The sequence below is a fragment of the Saccostrea echinata genome, unplaced genomic scaffold (genome assembly GCF_033153115.1).
Source record: "Saccostrea echinata isolate AGI-Se365-2 ecotype Australia unplaced genomic scaffold, CSIRO_AGI_Sech_v1 ptg000056l, whole genome shotgun sequence".
Taxonomy (NCBI): Eukaryota; Metazoa; Mollusca; class Bivalvia; order Ostreida; family Ostreidae; genus Saccostrea; species Saccostrea echinata.
The window spans coordinates 11,509,780-11,513,333 of record NW_026889805.1 but is presented as its reverse complement, the minus strand read 5'-3'; the positions used below and the strand labels follow the sequence as shown (position 1 = coordinate 11,513,333).

Below are 3,554 nucleotides of genomic sequence, written 5' to 3'. Positions count from 1 at the left end.
TCACACGACAGTCTAAACAAAATCTACCCTGGTCTGATAGACCCGTATTGTCCTTGGTTTCGCCAGCTCTGAGACAATGCACTTTGTAATTAAATCATGTATACTTTCTACTGAGGTAAATATAGCCTGAATTCGACTGTTTGTTCGCGATTGTTTGTTTACTTACAGTAATAATAAGGTACCTGCTTTATATTATTGATTTGACGTTTGTTTGATGTTCGGTTTCTGTCATATGTGATCCAATAGAAATCGTAGACAGCGGCGGATTATAAAGACGGTTCTGCCGAGATAAAGAACTTATTGTCCAGTATTCTATGATGCACAGACGCGTATGAAGGAGGTTTAATATTTTCTTAATGTAAGCAGCAGTATAAGATATTCTTGTTGAGCATTTCCAGATAAAAAGTGTTTAGTAATGGGTTTGGGATCCTCGACGGATGATAAGATTTCGTAGTTGCTGATTTTAGCAGCAATATGTCTGAGTCTAGAAAATACGCTCTGGGCAACCACAACGGAAAAGGCATTTCCTCAATGAATGGTGAACTTATATACATGTTGAAAGATTTACGGAAGTCAGAAACAACCAATAATGGAATACGTAACAGCCGCATTGCTAAAGTAAACAGGGACAGGGAAATTGACAAAATGCAAAAGGAGCAAATGCTTCAAGTATCAAGTATTAAGAAAAGTCAGGAAGCCATTTATAAAACTTTAGTGCGTGTAAATAGAGACAAAATAAAAACAACAAAAGACCGAATCTCCAACACACAGGAGGATTTACGTACACGAACTCAAAAGCTGCGGCTTAAATTGCTAGTCAGAAAGGTCGTTGAAAAGTTCAGGGAAAATGTCCAAGAGAAAAAGTTACGAAGGTATGTGCTATTGGACAAGTCTGATGGGAACGAAATTAAAGTAAAAATTAGTTCCACCGTGTTCAACAAGGAGAAAATAAATATAACAAATGAAGAAGATTACAAGGAACTTTCACTGAATGTAGACTCCCTGGACCAAGAAGACACTGATGAGACATTACTCTCTCCTGTTAACTTAGACAAGAACAAGGATATGGTCGGACAGTTAAGCAGACCGACCTCTCGGTCCTCTTTCGAGGACGCCATCACAGCAGAATACCTCGACAGAGATAATGATGCTTACAAAGATGATAAAGATGATCAGATGTTGGACATGAACGAAAGAGGAGTTACCATTAAAGAACTGGAGTCACTAAACGACAAACCGGCAACTCCGGCAAAACGCACAATAATTGTAACGCTCCCAAATTTATCATCCGATCTCACACCAAAAAAGAAGAAAAAGGACCGAGCTGGAGCTTTTGTCGGGACATCGATGAAGTATAAAGAGATGTACGATTGTTCGAAATGTGAAATAAAAGAATCAGAGAGAGGTGGGAAAAATACCCCTAATCCAAACAGAGCAAGAAGTGCCAGATCATCATCCAGTGGAGGAAGCTATAAAATGGATGAAAATAACTCCAGATTGAACAGACTAAACGACCTGCCTTCACTGAAAGTAACCCTTGATCAAATCAATGCAGGAACATACTCCGCCATTTTTCAGAATACCAACAATATGTTAAATAAAGTAGAACATTTTCTAAATACTTCCATTAAACCAAGAAATGAAGAGTTACATAAACCTCCGCAGGAAACACGGAAGGAGGATTCCGAAAAAACAAGGCAAAGAAAGATAAATATTAGAAATCACCTGTTAGAGACATCCGGAAAATTATCAGGACGAAGTATACCAATGGTCCGAGCGGAAGATTCAGAAATGGAGAAACTCTCTGTGATCGGATTAAACCCCAAGAACGGTGACAATACAGAAGGCAGAGTATCATCTCAATCTGTCAATTCTGTACAAAGTTCAACAACTTTGTCAAAAAGAATGAGTGTTCAATATATGAATCGAAAGAGAGCCAAAGCTAAGCAAGAGAGATTTCCCAAACTACAGGAGAATATAAATGAATCAAAGGAAGGTCCTCCTATTGTTTTCTTGGACACGAAAATGGAGCAGTCTTTGGAGCAGGAGATGAAATCTCAGAGGAGACTAATTAAGTCAGAATATACAGCGCGGGAAACTAGAGATGAGTCGACAAAGAATTTGAAAAAAAGTAAGTCTTCTGCATGATAAATGTTATCAAATTTTTTAAAAGATACATCTGAACTTCAATTCATTCAAGTATGATTAAAAGATTATAAATAAATGCATGTGCTTAATTGAATTAAACACTTAGTGGAAACCGCCTCTATTGTGTTCACTGTATCAATAATCTGTACATATGTAATCAAGTGAACTAATCACTTATATTAACTGCATAAAGATTTGGGCATTGTGGTTTTTAAATGTTGAAGGGTTGCCCTGCCCCACTTTATATGTTCTTGCAAGCCCTATGGTGTTCATGCAATATATATATATATATATATATATATATATATATATATATATATATATATATATATATATATATATATATATATATATATATATATATATATATATATATATATAATATTTCTTCACTTGATACTGATTTTTATTATATCAATATACTTTGTTTATCATTACAATATGTATTTTCATAAGTTTCACCTGCATTAATGATAAACATTGACTTTTAATAGAAGAAAGAGGGAATCATTCTCGGCAAAACCAACCTCTCAAAGAATCCAGGAAGCCACCAGAGGCCACCCCGGTAACCACAAATACAGAAAACAAAGAGCAGGAGATAAAGAAACCGTCAAACATGTCCGAATTTGTGTACAGGGTCTTTCTGAGACAAAACCAATTTTCCAAACTTCCATCCTACATGGACCCAAACGTGGATGCTTTACGTCACTGCCGGTATTTACGTCACTACAAACGCATGAATGTAGCTGAAAAGATGGCGGCTCGATATGCTAGAAATTCCTGCTGGCAATCAAAACCTTTTTCAGTACAAGAAGAATTTCGAACAATGAATCGTCTAGGACTTGTACCATCATCTGCCAACTGAACTTTAAATAAATCTGTCTATTCATGAATTCAAATTTCATATTCACAGATTTACAATTTGACACATCAATGGAATTATTTTGAAATTGATTTCTCCCAACAAACATAGCAAATTATTTTATATTTGCAATATTTTCGTAAATGGTAGATAAACATGTACTGAATTTTATTTTAAAAAATGACATTTTATACTTACTGAAGAATTCATTGGCACATGTTCTATAGTTCATTTCAAATTCTATGCACCCGAGATACCCAGTTTTTGGTGCGATTTGTTTGCTCAATCAATCACACAATTGTATCTACTTATTGAAGGAATTATAGAGTATTTACTGTTAAATTTCAGTGCAGTATATTCCACTTTTAGTGTTATGAAATTGTTTACTTTATTTTGAGTCTTATATACTTGAGATTTATTCGCAAATATTTCTTTATGGTGACAAGTATATAAAAATACTCAAAGTAAGAGAGCGGACATTTTCATTTAAATTAATTTTAACAAATAAAATTATTAGAAAGCAATTTAGTTTTCAACACAATTT

The 3,554-nt window shown here is 34.7% G+C and overlaps 1 protein-coding gene across 1 annotated transcript; it reads left to right on the top strand.

Moving 5' to 3' along the window:
* The first annotated feature begins 474 nt into the window (after positions 1–474).
* LOC133173316 (uncharacterized) lies at positions 475–3,020 on the top strand. The gene is made up of 2 exons (XM_061308305.1): positions 475–2,131; positions 2,643–3,020. The coding sequence occupies exons 1-2, from the start codon at positions 475–477 to the stop codon at positions 3,011–3,013; spliced, it is 2,028 nt and encodes a 675-aa protein (XP_061164289.1). The 3' UTR covers positions 3,014–3,020.
* Positions 3,021–3,554: the final 534 nt, after the last annotated feature.